Genomic DNA, 19,186 nt, shown 5'->3' with positions numbered 1-19,186 from the left:
ACCTGACTTTTTAAACAGATGTTCCCTTTAAATATTGTGAACATGACGACGACGATATCGTGGCAGTTTTAATATCACGATATCACGATGTTGCCCTTATCGTTACATCCCTAATAACCTGAGGCAACTCCAAATCAGAGACCATGATCCTTAAGTCACAACAGGGTTGAGGAAAGCGATCCTGCCCCGAGTGAAGGAGTTCAAGTATCTTGGGGTCTTGTTCATGAGAGTCGTGATTGACAGGCGGATTGGTGCAACGTCTGCAGTCATTCAATCTATAATCGGTCTGTTGTTAGGAAGAAGGAGCGAAGGCGAAGCTCTCGATTTACTCGTCGATCTACTGGTGATTTTAGAGGTTTTTGTTTTACTTTTACTCCCGCTTTGAAAACAGATATATATGTTCTTTCTACTCCTTACTTTTTCAACCTCAACTGATGCCTTAAAAAAAGACGGAAAAATGTAATCCACGGTTAATTGATGAACTGATGGATTGAAATTCTTGGGACGGTAAAAGCAGCGACAACAGTGACGTCGAGGACCGTGACTCAAATGTTTGTTCAAAAATGTGCTTTCGATGATGACTTTGATCATTTTTGATTGAACCCTGCCGTGTTGCTGTCTCCGCAGATGAGCGCCGGGGGCCGATAGGCGGGATGACAAGTGATAGCGCTTCCAGATAGGAGGGCCTGCTGACCCCCTCAGGCACGCAAACCTGATGACTCCAAACCGTGTCCAAATTGACTGACAGGTCAGTGAGTTCGCTTATTTGAAGCTGCTATGAGGTGCTGGAGGGCAGCAGGGAGATATTGGGCGGGTTACGCATGCGCATTTCTCATTCATGTCCGGAAAGCACAAGCACATTCGCGCCGCGCTTGTGGCAAAATGGCGCCGAAGCCACGGGGCAGGCGATCAGCCGGCTTGTTGTTCTCACTGCTGACCGAGTATGTGAGGTACCCCTCTAAGCTCCAAAGCCCACCCCTTTTAAAAAGTCAGAATGAAAATATTTACAACAGACCAGCAGCAGCAGTGAAGTAATGCAAAGAGCTCCGCCTTCCTCCCCGCTAGCGTCTTACACAACGCGTCCTCTTTACGCTCCCTACGTGCCACTAAAACCACGCTCATAAACATGTTGTTGGATTTCTTGATGGCGTCTTATCTCTTGTATCTCCATGAGATGGTGCGCCTAACGCTGTAGCGGCTGAGTGCGTACCGCCGAGGGGGTGACTGAGGTGAAGCGCAGATGCAGAGTTCACTGAGAGTACAGTTACAGAGCTCTGTGAACCACGTGAACCGAAGGTGCGTTTACTTCCGCGGCAGTCGACTAAAAACAACTTTTGACGGACAACCTTGTCAAAAAAAAAAAATCCACGTTCAGACGGACCTGCAAAAACAACCGCTGCACAATGCATGCCAGGCCACTAGTTGGCGATGTCTTCCGCTTGGCCTCTTGGGTTTTCCTGAATAACTTTTTGGCATACTTGTTGCGTTTAGAATTTGACATATTCTCCCAAGTGTTGGGCCTTTCAGGAAAAATGGCTAAAAGCAAGATCCAAAACAATAACCTTTTTTTTTCTTTAGAAATTAAACATGAAGAGCTAAAACAGCAGTTTTCTATTTTTTCCTAAATTAAAAATAGCAAAACCAACATCAAATATGACAATTTATTCCGCTGCGAAGATGAACATCTGAATCTGCATTTTTTTTTATTCTTCTGAAAAAAGAAAGGGAAAAAAAATCAATCTGAACACATTTTTATATTTATTTTTTTCTGTCAAAAACAATCAAAATCAACATCCAAAACAACACAGTTTTTGCGGATTAAAGCAATGAAAATAATATATATATATTTTCTCTTTTTCTTACTTAAAAATAACAAATAAATGGCAAGGCAATGTTTTTTTTGCTTTCTTTTTTTCCAAATAAAATGTCAAAGAAAATGTCAACAAAAAACTTTTCTCCATTAAAATCTATGAAAATGAAAATCTAAAACAAATATATTTTCCCAAATAAAAGACAACGTCACTATAGACGAGCATGATTGCCATTTTTCCCCTGCTAAATTCTGAGAAAACGGATAGTCAACACAAAACATTAATTAAATAGATTTTCTGTTAAAAACAGGAAAAAATTGACTTTTTTTTTTTTTTTTTTTACTCCATTTAAAAATGGTGAAAATTAACATCTTAAAAACACCAACTAACAACTACACCTTTTTCCTCGGTTAAAAACAAAAAAAAAAAAACGTGTACATATACATTAAAAAATGTGGAAACTAAGTATCTAAAAAAAAAAAAAAAAAATTGTATTTCTTTTTGCAATGTAAAACTGCTGAAACCTAATAAACATCCAAAACATCAGTTTGTGAATGACACAATGGAACTGCTAAAATAACAGTCAACTAACTTTTCATTTGAAACCTTGTTGCTTTATTTCCTTGCAAAACTATTGTGAAGTTTTAATAACTATTAAATAAACTCGAGAGTATTTCCACCATCACCGTTTGATCAATGCGACGCTGTTCCACCTTTGACACTTTCTCTTTGGCCCTGACGGAGCGTTAAAATTCTCGACATGCGGTCACCAAATGTAAAAGAAGAAAACAGCCATAGATTATTGACATTGTATAGAAAGGAGGTCGTTTCTAATTATGGAGACATTGGCTCCAGCTAAAAGGAGAACTCCACGAACCTGCTGACCCCTTGCGATCACCCTCGGACTCCGGATCTGTGTCAGGCTTCCCTGGACGGAAGAGGACCAGGTGCCTTTTTTTTTTGCAGCAACAGGCAGACCTTGGAGGGAGGTGTCAGACTGTGAGCCATTTCATATGTAGCATTGGCTTAACCCCCCCCCCCCCCCAAAAAAAAAACAAAACAAAACAAAAAAAACATCCATTCAACGTGGGGGAGGACTATGGAGGACCAAAACTGCCCAAATTAAAAATAAATTTAAAAAATGACAAAATAAATGACTAAATAAATAAATAAATGTTAGAGCAGAGCATTTTTATTTGTTTATTATTATTTATTTCTATTTGTATATTTATTTTTTTATTTATTTCAACTTTTATGAGAATTTTTTGAATTTTTATTTTTGTATTTATTTTTATTTATTTATTTAGGGATATTGGTGTTTTTATTTCCATTTGTATATTGTTTACACTATTTATTGTTTATTTATTTATTTATTTTTTAGTTTTGGCGGTTTTGGTCCTGCTTATTCAACATGGGGAGAACATGCAAATCTCATACAGGAACCGCAAATCGTAAATCTGTGAGGCAAGACACGCTAACCACTAGTCCACCGTGCTGCCCTCGTATAAACCTATCAAACCTAACAACTCCAAAATAAACACCACGTGACGTGAGGTGAAGTTCCCCCCCTCGTCCGTTATGTCACCTTTGCCACAGCGGCCGCTGTCAACTCGTCGATGACATCGTTGGCGCACTTGGCTACGCTACGACCTGAGCCGGCGGGGTGAATTTGTCAACGTTTTGACCCCCGGATACACAGCATGTACTCCCGCGGCCTCCTTCTGTCAACTCATCGCCCTGCTGCCTTATCTTATCACGATAAACACAAGTCCCTTTGATGGATGTCAGCGTGCACCCGTCTGCTGTTGGACCTGCAACTGTTGGCCATTCACGGGCGGGAATCAATCAACTGACACCTCATCCTGAAATCTTGAAACCAAAACATGGCGGGGCACAGAAGAACCCTGTGAGGAAAGGCACCCACGACGATTTCATCCATACTGAGAGGGATGAAGCCCAACCATTACAACCACCAAATGTGAGTATGGCCTAAATAACACCACCCACACAGATAAATATGTAGGTTAAAAAAAATGTTTTAGGATACAGTGAGACTAACCACATTGAGGGGGCAAATAAATGTAGCCAAGCACTCTTATGTCTTAGAATCTCAGAGGGCCGGAGTCCTGCAGGTTTGGGATGTTTCTGATTCCAATCAACAGGATCATTATCAGGCTTATGCAGAGCTTGCCTGATGAGCTGATCACATATCAGCTGTGTTGGAGGAGGGGAAACAATAAAAAACCTGCAGGACTCTGGCCCTCGACGACCAAGTTTGCCTATCCCTGTTAGATGTCCAAACTGCGGCCCAGGAAACATTTGCGGCTCGCTGGCCATTTTTAGCGGCCCGTGGCATAAACTAAAAATAAATTTTAGCAAGATGCCATTAACTCATTCACTCCCAGGACATTTTCACTGTTTTACTGGATTCTGACTGAGTTTGCACGGCCCATAGAATATTGTGTCCTATTGCTATAAAAACATGGAATTTACCAAAAGAGAGATTAAAGTCTCTTCTTTCATCAGGAAAAAAAAGTATTTCTGTTTCCATTTTGCATCAGTTAGCATTAGAATATGACTAAGTTTCATCATTGTTCACAAATCTGTTTAAAATAGCGGGGAAAAGAGCTTTTTGATCTCTTATACTCTGATGCCATCTGCTGGCAGTTTTTGTAATAACTACCATTGCTTCAAGCATTCTCTTCAGTTTAGAGGCTGCATCAAAGCCAAAACGTATTAATACCTCTTTGGGAGTATGGTGATATTTAAAATAGAACGTATTTATACGTTTTTGGGAGTAAATGAGTTAAAGACAAAAACAGTTAAAAAAAAAAAAAGACTTAAAAAAAAGACTTCCAGAACAAAAATGGTTTTCTCCACTTTTTGCATTTCTGGATCATAGAATTTAATTTTTAATTTTAATTTTTTCCAAAACCTTGTTTATGTAACTGAAAATCACAATACTCGAAAGTGGGTCTTTTAAATGAAAACAAACGTGTGAGAGTGGCCAATATATCCACAACAGACACTTCAAGCATTATTGAGGTTCTTTGTGGTGGTCTCGCACCCCTTTTCGCCGTCCCCCCTTGGGCGACACTGAGGGTAAGTAAGGTTGAGCAGAGGTTAAGCATGGCAGGAAATGGCTGCTTGGGGCCAATGCTGGGAACACACGCACTCGTACACTCACTCTTCCTGGAAAACGTGTTGCATCTGATTCATAAAGTGAGAGTGAGCAAACAGGAGAGCCCCAAAAGGAGGGGGGGAGGCGGGGGCTTTTCAGGAACAGTCCCAACGACTCGAAATCCGCTCATCGGCTGAAAAACATTCCTGAGCCTATAGTAGCGCGCTCGGGTTTCACTACTGACGTAGTAAACACCAGAGCCGAGGAACTCGGAAGCTGTCAAAACAAGCGTGTCGGGACAATGCGGAGGCTCGAATAAATCTCCCGCTAGCATCCAGAGGCCGCCAGTGGAAAAGTGTGTGTGAGGTATCCGCATGTGGGCCAGTACATTAGGGAAGTTGTACTTACTGTATCACAACAACAACATCATTTGTCCTCCTGCTCCATGTTGTCAGCAGATGAAGTTGACTCGCCTGTTCTTTTGCCTTCAAATCAGTTCATAAACAAGATGATGAAGCCGATGAAGCATCCGATTGATGACGAATCGCAAAATGCCATTGCAGTTTAAAGCAACCCTGACTGCATTGCAGTGTTAATTTTGAAAAGAAATTTTAATTGTGGGAATGCTGAAGCGTTCCCACATGTTATTGTGATTTTTATTCTCCACACTTTTTTTTTGCCGCGTAACAACTCCCACATAATACTTCCAATTCACACTGTTCAAATTTCAACTCGCTGCAAAAATTGACGCCTCTCGGGGTATATAATTCCACATTATTTACAGTACTCGCACAATTTAACGATAAAAATCAACTTTTCCCCATTCATTTTCATTCTACGTACGTCACTTCGTACTAAATGCGTTGCGACGTAAATAAAGTTTTGACAAAATATATTAAACTCGAAATGATTTTTCGTCATGTTTATAACAGCCAAATGAATCATATAGCGCAAACTTGTCATTTACATTCAGGTTTCCTTTTCAAGACTTGTTTCGACGGGACTGCGGTCTGAGGAGCTCGACGCGCGGGAGGCATCGTGGCTTGTTTTTTTCCTCCAAACCATGCGACCATGTGGTAAAGTTTAGGGCGCCATGTTAATCGCGCTTCATGCTCGTAAACAGGAAACAAAACAGTCCTTAACTGACTCGGGCTCAGGTGCGTTACGTCAAGCGTGACCGCTCCATGTTGTCCAATCTACGGTAGTTAGCAAAAATCTACACACCGATGGTAAAATGCCAACATTTGTTATATATATTAAAAAAAAAATAAGACCAAGATAAATTGCTTTAAACCGGTTTCAACTGTTAATGTGACCTAAAACGTGTACAACACCATTGAAAAAAAATAAATAAATAATCAACCATAAATGACACACTGTTCGGGCTGCACATACATTGTATGATGCAATGCGCACACGCTGTAAGTGTGTGGTGGGGTGAGTGGGTTGATAAGGGGCATCACTTTCCATCTTGTTGGCACAGGGGAGGTCGACCGGTGCATGTTTTTGAGCTCATTCACTCATTTACCCACACCGCAATCAACCCTTTAACCCCCTCACACGCACACACATTTGTATATCTTTAAAGTCACTTCCTGACTGTTTTCCTCATTTTCGCGACTGGGACTTGTTCCCCCACAAAAATGAGTATGTAAACAACTTCATGTCCCCACAACATAAGGAATACCTGGTACACACACACACGTACGCACCGAGGTTGCAGGAGTTCATAATAGGGTAGAAAGGACCCCTCTGAACTCTCCGTATTGGCTTCTTTCCAAGGAATATCTCATCTCGGAAGCTCACAACAGCGGGAGTCTTCGTGCCCTTCTTAAGCCTCCCGACATACACACACGTGTTTAAAAAAAACAAAAAAAGAAACAGTGAATTTAACACAAATTCCAAAACCAGCGAGGGGACTGTTAAGTGCACTGAACATATTTTTTAATGTCTCACTTTTTTTGATCAGGCCTCAAATGACCCCCGTGCGGTGCCGGCTCCAGACAGACAGATGTGGTAACGAGCGTCCCGATGGAGGCGGAGGAGGACGTTGGAAACACGACGCGAAGACGATAGGGGAAAAACAAGGATGTGGCGGCGAGAAAAGAAAAGAACGCAACGGGAACGGTACGGCCTTGCACACAGAAAGTCATGGATGGGTCATAACATAACATGAACCGTTCCTGAACTTGCACAATCCTTACTGTGAGATCAGGAATGTGTAAAAAAAAACAACAACTTCAATTAGTAGGCAACATCCATTGGAATTTTCTTCCTTTCATAAAAAGAAGACAAACAATTGATGTTGTACTTTCTCAAAAAGAAACCTTAGGCTGGTATATTATTATTATTATTATTATTATTATTATTATTATTATTATTATTATTATTATTATTATTATTGTTGTTGTTGTTGTTGTTGTTGTTGTTGTTGTTGTTGTTGTTGTTGTTGTTGTTATTATTATTATTATTATTATTATTATTATTATTATTATTATTACAAGTTCTGTTTACACTTCGTCACCAAAAAAAAAGAAAGAAAAAAAGTCATTCATGAATGTTGCACATTGATAAAAAGAAAAAAACTAGAGATGTTTGATACCTTCAATCCATTTTCTGAACCGCTTATTCCAAGGGTTGTGGGGGGTGCTGGAGCCTATCTCAGCTGGCTTTGGGCAGTAGGCGGGGGACACCCTGGACTGGTTGCCAGCCAATCGCAGGGCACACAGAGACGAACAACCATCCTTACTCACAAGCACACCTAGGGACAATTCGGAGCGCCCAATTAACCTGCCATGCATGTCTTTGGAATGTGGGAGGAGACCGGAGTACCCGGAGAAGACCCACGCGGGCACGGGGAGAACATGCAAACTCCACCAAGGAAGGCCGGAGCCTGGACTCGAACCGGAGTCCTCAGTACTGGGAGGCAGACGTGCTAACCACTCAAACACCATGCCACCCCCTCACAATGTTTGTGGGGGCTGCTGGAGCCTATCTCAGCTGGTTCTGGGCAGTAGGCGTGGTACACCGTGGACTGATTGCCAGCCAATTGCAGAGCAATGTTTGATACCAGTTTTTTTTTTTTTTTTTTTTTTCAGACTGATACCAGTACTCAACACTTTAGCAGTCACCAATTTCACACCAAGTACCTTCTTTCTTCTAATTTCACGCAGAAATACCTTGAAATAAGTCTGGTATCTGCCCACTATCGATACCTGATCTCGGTACTCACACATCCCCATAAAAAACAAACAATTAACCATTTATATATATTGTAAAATATGTGCCCTGCGATTGGCTGGCAACCAGTCCAGGGTGTCCCCCGCCTACTGCCCAGAGCCAGCTGAGATAGGCGCCAGCACCCCCCGCGACCCTTGTGAGGAATCAGCGATCAAGAAAATGGATGGATATATATTGTAAAATATTCATTTTTGTGTTTTAATGGCATTATTAATTTCCTTATGAGAACTTTCCTAAAAAAAAAAAAAAAAAAGAAATGTCGCACTTTCCTAAAATGAAAAGATTTAAGCGGTTGTAATAGAATATTTATTTGGGTATTTCGTTTGCATTTTTCAATTTGCTATAAAATTATTGGGGATGGGCGATTACCAATACCAGTTATCAGTATCGGCCTGATATCAAGGTATTGGTACTCGCGACGGGTACTGACACCAATATCGGAAATTGACATAGTTTCATGCAATTTTAAGGTCAAATTATATATGGGGATATAAAGTATAGGCCATTAAAATGATTTGTTATTGTTTTTTGGGGGGGAATTTTGTGTATCAAAAGTACTAGTGGCATGCGTATTTGGTATTGGTATTTGGGACTACTCTCAGAGTAGAGTATTAATACTGGTATCTGTCTGGAAAAAAAAAAAAAAGTGGTGTCAAACATCCCTACAAACTACTGAAGTTCCACTTTACTAAAATTAAAAAGAAAAAATTTACAGTGCGATATGTTGTCGAACATTTCGTTTTATTTTCGGTGTTATTTGCGTCGTTCATTTCCTAATAACGACTTTGCCCTAATTGGATACGATTTAAGCTGCTGTTTATTTTTGGATATTAGTGTTTTGTCTTTTTCTCAACCTTATAGTGCTAATTTGAGGTGGTTTTTTTTGTTTTGTGTGTGTGTTTTTTTTTGACAATTCATGCACTGCTAGCTTTCGTTTTGTTTCTTCACTGTATTGGGAACCAAACTGTGACCTTAAAATAAACCAGTTTCAAACCTTAAAACAAACCAAAAAAAAAAAAAAAAAAAAAAGGAGGGACACTTGTTTTTCCTTATGTGGTTGAGAAAAAAAACAAAAACGACTGCAGCCCACATGGAACATTTGTCCCTTGTTAACCTCACTTGCGAATATGGATTGGATTAAACGCTTCCACTGGTAATAAATTAGCAAAAAAATAATTGGCTGCATCTGGACACTTTAGCATCCGTTTCCACGTGCATTTACAACTGGCGTGTTAGCTTTTTTATGCACACACTTGGACCCGTATCCCCGCATGCGCTCCATTATTGTACGTTAGGCTTTCCATTTGTTATCGTTACTTGGCTGCCAAACTTTTTTTTGCCTTTTCGTCGTAAATCATCGCATTTTTCTCTCTGACTCACCGGCGCAGCACGTTCAACGTATGCACACGCTTTCCCAGAAATGAGTGTAAACCAATGTCATGTGCTCAGTAAACATGCACGCTGGTGTGTGTGTGTGTGTGTGGGCGGGAGAAGACATTTAAGCCTGTAATGAAGCAGGTTAGCAAAAAAACAAAAACAAAACAAAACATAACAATGATTAAAGAAAAAGAAGAAACGATACATGAAAGGAAATACTGGTTGCCGCCACTTAACACTACTTATGATAAGGGTTCCCTTATGTTTTGGGGGGTGTAAATTGTAGGTTAAGAATGATGTTATACATATAATATTAATGCTATTGCCAATTTAAGTATTAAGTAGTCTTTTTGAAGCAGATAACAGTTTCTGCACAACACATTATTAAGTGAACCCATACAGTTGGACCCAATGACTCAACTTCTGAGAAGTGAGCATAGTTTTTATGCATTAAAAATAGCTTGTTGGGGGGAAAAAAATGAAAGAATGAGTTAATCAAATTGTATTTGTAGTTGACCTGAAATAGCTTATCAGGATAATGCTCATTGAGATTTGTCAAATGTCGCTTTTCAGACTTTTTTTTTTTTTTTTTCTTCGACTTGCAAACAAAAATTGGAGATATGAGCGTCTGTATATGGTGGCAGTGAACTCAACTCACAACAAGCATCAGTTTGGCAGAAAGTGAACAATTCTTTAAATAAATCAATCAATAAAAAGGCTTAAAACTTTTTATTGCCACTCAATTGAGGTTTATAGTACAACTAGTCATTAAACAAAGAGAATTTTACTTCAACAACCGCATAACTTTACCTTAAAGGTCTGCCGGTTTCACTCAGGAAAAGGGACTTTCTAAATACGGGATTTTAACCAACAATCTACTTCTTAATTTACAGATCTGGGCTTCTGTTAATGTCTGGTGGTGATTTTGTCCTAAACTGGTGTCAAAAACACAGGTGCTATTAAAGTTTATTTTAGTTCACTAAAACTAACGAAAAAACTCAAATTCAAAAGAACAATTTCGTTAACAAAATAAAATAGAAACAAAGATGCTTTTTTAAAAAAAAGAAAACTAACTGAAACTACATTTTATGTTTACAAAACTAACTAAAATAAAACAAACAAAATAAAAAATATTGCACACAAGTAATACACATAAAAAACAACAACTAAAAACTAAAACTAATACTGAAACTAACTAAACTAAAACTAAGCATTTATTAAAGAACTAAAACTAATAAAAAACTAACAGAACCACCCTGAAAACTAATTAAAACTAAACTAAATAAAAAAAATAAAAAAAAACTCAAAACTAAATAAAAAATAAAATGAAAAATTCCAAAACTATAACCCTACTGCCATATGACAAATAAATTGGTTTATATACTGTAGCATTTTTCTAAATATGCAAAAGCACAAATAAATTATTTGTACAATTTTTAGGACTAAACAAAATTTCTCTTCATAACGTGGCCCTTGCGTCCTTCTGATTTTTCTGTATGTGGCCCTCAAATGAAAAAGTTTGGACATCCCTGTACTTCTAGTATGAGTAAGCAAGGTGAGTTTCATGTCCATAGTGCTTTCCTAGGGGGTGCTGTTTCAAGCAGCCCGCTGCCTGAAAAGTGTGATGTTTTTGCATCCACGCCGTACGATTGTCGGAGGGCAACGGGGCCGAAAAGCGACTGACCTCCCCACGCATGTTATTACACGTCGATGAGGTCGCCCATCTGATCATTAACTCACTATGTAACCATTTGCGTGCGCGTGCGTGCGTGTGTCTCTTCTCCAAATGCTGTTTTTTTGCCACTGTCTTTTCATTGGACCCCATTGATTTCTCCCTGAAGCGCCTCCTCAAGGCCCGCTTGCCAAAGGACTCTGCTCTGCACTTTGTGGCCGTAAACTTGTTGTGCTCGCTTTTTCGACCTGGAAAACACGCACGCACGCACATGCGGCCTCTGATCGGGAATCCGCGTCAATGTAAAAAAAAAAAAAAAAAAAAGCTTGTTAAAACAGCAGGGCGCAGTCGCTCCTCATAATGCATCACTGACATTTTATTGGGTGGTGAATATTATTTCAGTATTTTCAGTATAAGTCACCCCAGAACTGCTCCCCAAAGAGAACTGGTAAAAGAAAGGCCTCTTAATGGCCTCTGCTGGGCTCGAAAATCAGCCTCTGGATTTAATTGCTATCATTTTGCGTCCATTTGTAGTAGAAGCAGGAGAGCTTTAAGCTCGAAACTCTTTGATCCTCTTTGATCAATTCAAGCCTCATAGGAAGTGTTGACGACAAATGGTCATCGTATTAATAAACGTGGGGTCGTATGTGCCATGCGTTACATTGTGCAGGAGGTCAAAACGTTTGTGGTAGTTGCTCGAGTGGAGGCTCAAAATACTTGTCTTTCGACAGTCGTCCCTAAATGCGCCTACCATCAGCTATACCGACGGTCAGCAAGCTTACCTGTCAAAAAGAGCTTTTTAAGGCCAAATAAATAACAGAACCGCAAAAAAATTGAACATTATGATGAATGAAACAGTGTGTTAGTCTAATCTACTGAGAGACAGTTATAATTACAGCTGCAAAACAACAGAAAAATATGCAGCAGAAAATATAGATTTATTTTCTTCTACCTTTCATCTTCTGCTTTGGGATTTTTTTCTGCCTTTTTTCCTAGCAATTTTCAGATTATTATTATTTTTTTTTTGGGTCACAATTTTGTGGACATTTGATGGTAATTTTTGTGATTTCTCCTTTTGTTTTTTGGGCATTTTATAGTTGTATTTTAAACGTTACATTTTCTGCCTTTAAAAAAAAAAAATCAAACTTCTGACTTTTTTTTTTTGGTTCTAAAGACATTTGATGATAATTTTGACATTTTATGGTTACTTTTTGAACATTTTCTTTTCTGTCTTTTTTTAATTTTTTTATTGTTAAACTCTTAACATTTTGGCAATTTCATTAAATTTTATGGGAATTTTCTGCTTTTCCTCTTCCTTTTTGGATATTTTCTAGTCACTTTATTGAAATTTTTAGGTCATTAAAAACAACTTTCATCAACCTTCTTTTTCTGACAACTAAAAGAAATGTGGTCTTTAACTATTCTATTCTATTATACTATTTAAAGAATATTTTATCTAAAAAGAAAATAAATAAATATGTAAAAATAATTTCTAGTATTTTTTAGGGGGAGATACACAAGGAGCCCACAGGAGAGGGATTAAAGAGCCACATGTGACTCCAGAGCTGCTGTTTGCAGACCCCTGACCTATACTAAATGAGTCTATGTTGGTCTCATCAGACCACAGCAAATGATTCTATTAATCAATGTGCTTCAGCAAACAATTTTTTTAGACTTTCTTGTGTATCTTCTGTAAAAGAGGGATTCCTTCTGGGATCATAATAGTCATAAAGAACAGTTTGGTGCCATGTGTGGCGTATGGACTCCCCACTCCTTCAACTGCACCACTACTCGTATATCAATTTTGCAAAGACAACCTTTAGCTATAATCCTGAGCACAACTTCTTTAGTCAACCATAGTGATGATCCATATCGTGATAGTGCCCCATAGGTAGATGTTTATAGGTCGGTAGGTGGGCGTTGACAATTAAAAAAAAAAGAAAAAAAAAGCATGTGACATTTGGCCATCCAATCCAAACAAAGGAACCTAAATTTGTGAAATGTGGATGACTCCAATCCAAAAATGATGCTGTTTGATCCGTCAACTCCGGGTTCAATAAATTCCAAAGTAGCGCCGTGATGTCGATGCACTTGACCGATGCTGTGTCGCCAATTAGCATCCTTTTGGAGAAAGCCGAGATCCATTCGGGGGTGCGCTTTCCCTTGTAACACCCCCCCCCCCAAGGAGATGCACATCTGTTTGTCATGAAAGCGAGTCTTGTCTGTCAACATGACCAGATCACGTAAATATTAACACCACTTGGCAGATTCTCCACTGTGTGTTTTTGTGTGTTCTTGGCCACCTGTCCTCCGTTTTTGTGCAATCGTCGGTCCTCTGCCAGTACAACTAGTAGCATATTGTGAAACGACTTCAGACACGTGGACGCCCATTTGCGGGTGGAACAACTTTCACATTTATGGCCTTCCAAAAATGTCATATGAGGTTTCCTGATGTCATTTAGAAAGACTTGTGCATGTGTTTTTTGTTTTTTTTTATGACGACTTTCTGGTTACAGCTACTGTACTCCAATTCCTGTGCAGATACAGTAATGTAGGTTTCAAGTAGTAATTTAGGTACAGCAGGTTGGTAAGAAGTTTGTTAGAAGGTTAAAATGGAAGGCACAGTAGGTCAATTGTGTGCTTTTGTTGGTGGATATGTGGATATAGTGTTCATATTCACAAGTAGGGAGGTAGATGTAGTAGGTTGGCAGGTAGAATGTGATAGGTGAATAACGTAGGTCAGCAGTCCAGACTAACATTTTTATTTATTTTTTTAATTTTATCTAGGAGCACAGTAGCCCCTAACTTCCGGACTTGCAAAGTAATTTTTCACATTTCACTTGAACATTTTCACTGTATTATTGATAAATACAATACTTAACATTGTTGTCCATTCACATTTTATTGTGGAAATTTTGACACAATGTAAATAAACCCTAGGGCAGTTTATTTTTACTTCCCCCGTTAAAAAGATGTCATTTTATTTTCAATCGCATTGTTTAAGTTATTGGTCACATTCATATTTTATCCATAAAACAGGGGTGTCACAATTAGTGTGTTAATTTTGAGTTAATTTAAAGTTCCTTTAACGCAATTAGTGACCGCCCCTTACTTGTAAAGCCTGTACTGGTTGAATTCCAGTCGCAACGCAGCAGACATGTCCACGTCAAAATTTAGCAGTAATAAATTTAATATAAATGCACATATTTGTGGAGACTGGGGTCTTGTTGTATTTTACAATTTTAAAACTGTGCAGAATTTCGCAGGTTACTTCTTGTTAAAGATTAGATAGCTCTTAATATGAAAAAAAAAAATGCACTGAGCTGTCACCAACGTCTTACAAATGCAATTATGCCATCTAGTGGCAGAAAATTGACCAACACAAATCAATATCACATTCGGGTTTTTACTGTACAGTAAACCTTTTTAATTGTAACTCCATTTTATGAATTATTGTGGAAATATTGTATCAATGACTTAAAGATGCAGCCATATTTTTATTAGTTTAACATTTTTCCCCCACCTTTCTGTTAACATCGTATGAAAACTTGGAAAAAAAATATTTTATTGTATATTTAAGACAGTTGTGGCATCCTACCATGCCTGCGCTAGCTCTTAACTGTCCTACTGTGGTGCCCTCGTCCTCTCAAATGCCTGACACAGATTCGGCGACAGCATCTTATTTGGCTTGAACCCAAAGCGCCCTTTTTTTTTTTTTTTTTGAACCACACACAACAACAACACGGCCAAGTGAGCCAAGTGTTATAACACAGGCCACGCAGGAGTAACTTTACTTTTCTTTGCTTTCCCAATCACACTATTTGCTTTGGAATGAAGCCAAGTGTCATTCACCTGAAATGTGTGTAGCGATTAAATCAAAACAAGTGTCATGTGTCGCTTTTGTGCGCACGCGTTTGCCAAGATGTGTGCGAGTGAGTGTGTTTTGTCCCGAAAAGATGAAAGGGGAAGTTAATGAAATCGCTCACGAAAAACAAGTTAGATCACACATAAGCGCTGGACATTTTGTTATCTGTACACGCTAATGTGACATACAGTAGTAAAAGGTGTTCATTTAAATGTATACAGTACATCATAATAAAATTGTAGGTTACTTTTTGGCTGAAAGATAATATTGTGTTAATAAACTGTACTGCAGGGGACTCCAAGTCTGGTCATCGAGAGGCCCGCCCTTATTCATCCTGTGTTTTCCATGTTTCCCTCCTCCAACACACCTCAATCAAATGATCAGCTCATCAGCAGTGCAGAAGGCTGGTAACTATCCTGATCATTTGATTCAAGTGTGTTTGATCAGGGAGACATTTAAAACAGGTAGTGGCTCTCGACTCGAGGACCGGACATGCTGTAATGTGCTGGTACTGTACCTCGGTCCTTGTTAGGAAGCCTTTAGCGCCATCCAGTGGATTACTGAAAGAAAAGCACTTCAATCATCAGTCAATTGTCTTTACAATAAACAGTTACAGCAGTAAACAATGACATTTTACATGTACGAACACTGAAACATCCCAAATAAAATTATACAAAAATATCATACGCCACACAGGCAGAAATATTTAATAGAGTTTTGTTTTTCCCCCCATACAAAGGCTAATTGAAGAAATATAAAGCTTGATTTTGTTCGTGAAAGCAAAAAACGGATGGAGTTGTTCTCATAAATGTATACTTGTTTAGGTAGAATTTCGCCAATATGATAAATAAATGAATCAGAAACATACGTACACGATTGTTTTCACAAAAATACTTCGACCAGAACGTTTTTACATGTGGACTTTACCAAAATAAGTGAACCATAGTTGCAGTTGAGTCAGAGCAAAAGCTCACCTCAATGTCTTTCTTAAATTAAACCATCCATATTGTAACGTCAACGTTCCACCAAAGTCCTGTGACGTCAACGCGTCTGACAAATGCGAGATGGTGTTAAATGGCGGCCCCTGGCGTACTGTAGGTGTAATACGAATGAGGGTTGGCGTTTCATTTAAATTACTGTTAAAAAAAAAAAAAAGTACAAAAATCCGGAAAAAAACAAAAACAAAAACTTAACATAAATATGTCAGCCGTTGAAAGTTTTAAGCAATTCATCACAATTTTCGGTGCAGTTCCTACCTTGTTTTCCATGGTAAAGTGTCCCTAATGTTGTGTCTCAACATCCTTCGGCTTCACGCTGGCAGGGCTGATGTGGTTGCATAGCAACGCCGACTTCGCCGACGTTGAGCGTTAGTCAAAACGTGTCCAAAATCTTCCCGCAACCATTACATAGCGTAATCGCATCATATAGTGTGCTCTCGCGTGCGTTGCAATCGCATCGTCAATAAAGAGCATCCCGACGTGCGATTGTGGGTCAAGCTCGAGTCGGCGTTAGGACCCGGATGGCTCGCTAGACAGCCAGCAGACACCGGTTGATGACTCGGTCCGCCGTGCATCTTCTCACCTGACGAGGACCGAACCTTCTCACGGGGGGGGTCCCTCACACGCCGAGCGGTCCGAACGCATCCAGGGCGAGGAGCGAAAAGAACAAAGAAAAGAAAAACGAAAAAAAAAACAAAAAAACCTGCCGCTCCACGACCCCCAGCGTCGCCTCGTCAGCCATGAGCCAGAGGTTCACCGTCTCCAAGAGCGACAACGTCGGGCTCCCCGCGGACATCCAGGGGGAAGTGAACCTCATCTTCGAGGGCGACAAGCAAGCGAGCGGAGCCGAAGCGGAGGACGATGCGGCCGGGGCCGAAGGAGCCGAACCGGCGGCGACCGAGGCGACGGAGGCGTGGACGTCCACTGTGGTGACGCTGAAAGGTAGAAACACACGCACGGCTACACGCTACATGCTAGCACAGATGTGTGACAGGAATGTGGAATGGACCACATAAAGGTCACCGTCTGGCCGATGAGAAATAACATTTTTCATGAAAAATGATATACACTATTCTCTCCCTGCTACATTTGTTACTGCTGCTGCATTGCTTGGCATTTTTTTTTTTGCTTTCAAATGCATGATGAGTAAACACGTGTTGGTTTAAATGACTCAATCCCGTTTATGTAGACAAATACGTTTATTATTATTATTATTATTATTATTATTATTAGAACATACGGGCATTTCTGATATTCATTATGATATCTGCAATGCAAATGCTTTTACACGTTGAAAACAGCGTATTGTCTTTGTCTAGCATGCAAACCAGGCAGATTGTTATACTAGTCAAATGACATCTCATCACATTTTGAAATGAAAATAATCATCACAAATCAAATTGCAACAATTCAAAGTCTAATGCTGTTTCAATGAGAGGAGATGCTTCCTTTCACCGAGTAAAACCGCCATCGTATCTTGTGACGTAAACTCGGAATTGTCAATAATCTGTACCGGCCCCACTTGTACTCCTTTCTGGTGTGTGTGTGTTTTGTTAGGCCACCAGGGGGTAATGAAAAAAAGACGAGTTTCACAACTAAAGTGATTTAATCACAGACTTGCATATGAATGGACTGTCAATGCCGCTTACCCGCTGTTGGGAGAAGTGAAGCCACTGGCGGCCATCTTATATTGCCATTCACTGAGGCCGCCAACTTGAATCCATCCATCCATCCAAGTCTGTGGATTAAATTAAGCTGCAGTGTTATTGGTCATTTTTTTTGCCCTAGGATAAATAATTTATCCTCCTGAGTATTACTGTGCTGTTTCACAATTTGAGTTCAAATGCTGCATCTGTCACCTAAACACCACAACACTGATGCGATTCATTAGCCTGTCTATGGCATTTTACATTGTGTTGACTTTCCCAATGCTGTTATGTGGTTCTTTCAAATACATAACATGCAATTATCACTGTTTGTTTCTCTGAGAGTTTTCTGTCGCATTAACTGTTAGTACCTCAGATTTTTGACCACAAGTCAAAGCAAAAAAATTATTATTATTATTATTGTTATTGTTATTGTTATTACTATTCAGAAATAGAATGCAATTTTGGTGCAGAGTGCATCTCAGGTGCAAACACAAACATGTATCAACAACTTCTTTAAGTTGCCAGACGCTGTTAACTAATTCTACTCTTTGCATCCAACAAAACTCAATACAGCTCTGCTTACCTTGTGCAAAGTCACCACAGGCTAATTAAACCATATACTCTAAAAGAAGGGCTTGCTAAGGTTGTTTAATTTCACATTTGATGTGTGGGCAGGCACTTCACGGAGCCAATTATTTGTGGACCAATAATAAGTTTCCTACAAAACCGTATGTCTTGTTTAACGCAGCTCTTGTATTGGCTCTCTTGTGGTCGTGGTAAATGTACGCTATGCCACTTCCTACTAATGGAAGATCTCAGTAGCCTACTAGCTCATGATGCGATGCATATCGTATCGATCGAAACGAGCCATTATTTGGCTTTGCAGTAAACAAAGTCATTTTCCTGCTCTGCGTCTCGGCTCCGTCGCCGCCAAACGCGCAGCCGTAATACATTAAGAGTTGAAAGGCTCCCCCGAATTCCCATCAACGTTGGCAGAGATTAGCATACAAAACGAGCAGCCATTCCCAGGCAGTCAAGTGCAAGCGGGCGCCTCTCTGCAAATGAATCAATGCGTTTCAGAAGGAGGCTTTTACATTTAATGACATTTAAGATTAGGCGGGCGGATTCCCATTAACGCAGCTTTAGTTTTTTGTTTCCCCCCCCCCCTTCAATTCTCTGTGCGGAAAGTATTGAAGCGGCGGGCTTCCATTTTGTGTCCATGAGAAGGCACTCGTGCAATTTAGGTCACATTGCAAACTGTTGCATAAAGAATTAACTCATTCACTCCCAGCCATTTCCATGTTCTATTGCTATAAAAACATGGAACCTACCAAAAGAAAAACGTGCCTCTTCTTTCAGCAGAGAAAACAAAAAACAAAACAAAAAATGAGTTGATCTCTTATACTTTGCTGCCACCTGCTGGCCGTTTTTTTTGTTGTTGTTGTAATAATTA

The 19,186-nt window shown here is 39.6% G+C and overlaps 1 protein-coding gene across 4 annotated transcripts in view; it reads left to right on the top strand.

Moving 5' to 3' along the window:
• The first annotated feature begins 16,524 nt into the window (after window positions 1–16,524).
• slc12a5a (solute carrier family 12 member 5a) overlaps window positions 16,525–19,186 on the top strand; it is a 135,646-nt gene continuing 132,984 nt past the window's right edge. Inside the window, exon 1 of one of the 4 annotated variants that reach the window (XM_077528392.1) lies at window positions 16,525–17,026. In XM_077528392.1, the coding sequence (XP_077384518.1) occupies window positions 16,825–17,026 (202 nt within the window). In that variant the 5' untranslated portion in view covers window positions 16,525–16,824. The remainder of the gene's footprint in view (window positions 17,027–19,186) is intronic. The other 3 variants (XM_077528394.1, XM_077528391.1, XM_077528393.1) reach the window with 3 other exon arrangements.

The sequence above is a fragment of the Festucalex cinctus genome, chromosome 8 (assembly GCF_051991245.1).
Source record: "Festucalex cinctus isolate MCC-2025b chromosome 8, RoL_Fcin_1.0, whole genome shotgun sequence".
Classification (NCBI taxonomy): Eukaryota; Metazoa; Chordata; class Actinopteri; order Syngnathiformes; family Syngnathidae; genus Festucalex; species Festucalex cinctus.
The sequence above is the reverse complement of the archived record's forward strand: the minus strand, read 5'-3'. Positions and strand labels throughout refer to the sequence as shown.